The 2,199-nt window shown below is 38.7% G+C and overlaps 1 protein-coding gene across 1 annotated transcript; it reads right to left on the bottom strand.

The window, feature by feature from the left end:
* On the bottom strand, positions 1–942 carry OR51P1 (olfactory receptor family 51 subfamily P member 1). The gene is given in 1 exon segment (NM_001083632.1): positions 1–942. A coding segment is annotated over 1 exon segment (942 nt).
* Positions 943–2,199: the final 1,257 nt, after the last annotated feature.

Here is a 2,199-nt window from a genome sequence, read left to right as displayed (position 1 = left end):
CTAAGCTTTCTGTTGCTTGAATTTCCTGAGGATTCTGTCACGAATCTGCTTGGTCTTGACACTGTAGACAATAGGATTCATGAGGGGTGGAACCAGCAAGTAGACATTGGCCATGAGCACATGGACAATTGGGGAAGCATTCTGCCCATAGCGACGGATCATAGATAGCCCAATCATTGGTGTATAGAAAGTGAGTACAGCACATATGTGGGAGATGCAGGTGTTGAGCGCTTTAATCCTCTCTGTCTTGGAGGCTATACTCAACACTGTGCCAAGGATGAGGATATAGGAGAGGAGGAGAAGCACTGAATCAAGTCCCATGGAGCAAATGACCACCATGAGGCCATAGATGCTGCTGACCCAACGACTGGATACAGTTGTTTTTATCAGATCCTGGTGTAGGCAGAATGGGTAGGAGAGAATATTGACAGGACGATATTGAAGCCTCTTTAGGAGGAAGGAAGCTGGAAAAACCAGAGCCAAGGCCCTTCCAGCAATTGCCAACCCAATCCCAATGATCACACCATTGGTTAGAATGGTCACATAACGCAGGGGCTCTCGGATTGCTACAAAGCGGTCAAAGGCCATGGCCAACAGCACAGCTGACTCAATAATTGAGAAAACATGAATGAAGTACATCTGGACCAGGCAAGCATTAAAGGAGATCTCCCGGGCATGGAACCAGAAGACACTGAACATTGTAGGCAAGGTTGTCGTGGATAGGCCCAGATCAGTCAGTGCCAGCATTGATAGAAAGTAGTACATTGGTTGGTGGAGGGAAGACTCAGTTCTGATGATAACTAGGATGGTAATGTTTCCTACAATTGAGGTGGCATAGACCAAGAAGATGGGGATAGAAATCAAGCTATATCTGCTTTCAAGGCCTGAGAGGCCTGTTAGGAGGAAGCGAGGGTATAGGACAGAGCTATTGAAGACAGACATCACAGTGATGGAGGCACTTTCAGTCTAAGTGGGAAGACGAGAACCTGGAACAATTTGGGTACAGTCAATATTGCAAGAAGTACCAGTATTCCGAAGCATGTTGCTCTGCATAGATTCTAATATCTCCTTTGCTCATTGTATATAATTACCATCTGTATTTATTATTTGCCCAATTAACCTATTTCATCATTGTACATTTATTGAAAACTTATTTTATAAAAAGAAAACTAGTAGTGCTAAAATGTAGGAAAATTAAAAACTACCTTCAAGTACTTATAACCTAGAAAATGGAGAGATGTAAAATTAAAGTAGTAGTTTAATGTAAATCCCTACAAAACACAAAAAGAGGAACCTAACCTGACCCAGAGATGTCAGGGAAAATTTATTCAAGATGATTCTTGAATTAGGTAGGTCTCGAATGAGAAGTATGAGATAGAGGGAACAAGGGGCTGTGTTGAACATTCTGTGCTGATTGACACCCAGATAAATGCTGAAAAATATTAGCATTACAAGTGTAAATGAATGCAGTTGAGCAAAACAATAGAATAGAGTGGCTCTTCAGATTATTAGGTTATTAGAGAGAAGACTGAATAGAAATGGATTAGAACTTCTGATGGAACTTGTATAAAAATATGAAGAGCTTAGACTTAATCTTCGGGGACACAACATAGTCATTTTAATAAAAAGTAAACAGTATGACCAGATTTATATTATATTGCTGTTAAAGTAGAATTAATGTTAAGAATAGACTAAAGATTTGGCAAAAGAGAAGGCAGGGGAATGCTTTAGAAGACTATCATAGTAATTCAAAAAAAGTGGATGAAAGAAAAATGTGGGATGATAAAGGATAAATAGATATAAATGTTATGCAGGGGAAAAAATACTAGTTGGTGATCATTGGTAGGAATGAGAAAACGAAAATAACCCATGACAAATTCAGTTATTTGGTGGATTTTGGTGTCATCTATTGAAACAAACAAACAAACATTCAAAAGGACATCATGAAAAGTGTGTGAAACTGGCAGATAAGATTAACTTAGGTTAATTAGGATAAATTTGAGGCATGTGTGTCAAGGGGACAGTAGTTTATTGGGTTCAGTAGAGAGTTGTAAAAGGGGAAATTATCCTCAAGAAAATTCGAAGGATGCCTAATAGAGAAAAGAGAGAAAAAATTCTTAAAAGAAAAATAAAAACAATAATAACAAAAAAGAACACATGGCATGTTATAAGAAGAGTGTAAGACTTTAGTGCTCAGGG

The sequence above is a fragment of the Canis lupus genome, chromosome 21, assembly GCF_011100685.1.
Source record: "Canis lupus familiaris isolate Mischka breed German Shepherd chromosome 21, alternate assembly UU_Cfam_GSD_1.0, whole genome shotgun sequence".
Taxonomy (NCBI): domain Eukaryota; kingdom Metazoa; phylum Chordata; class Mammalia; order Carnivora; family Canidae; genus Canis; species Canis lupus.
Note: the sequence above shows the minus strand (reverse complement) of the source record. Positions and strands in the feature narration are given on the sequence as shown.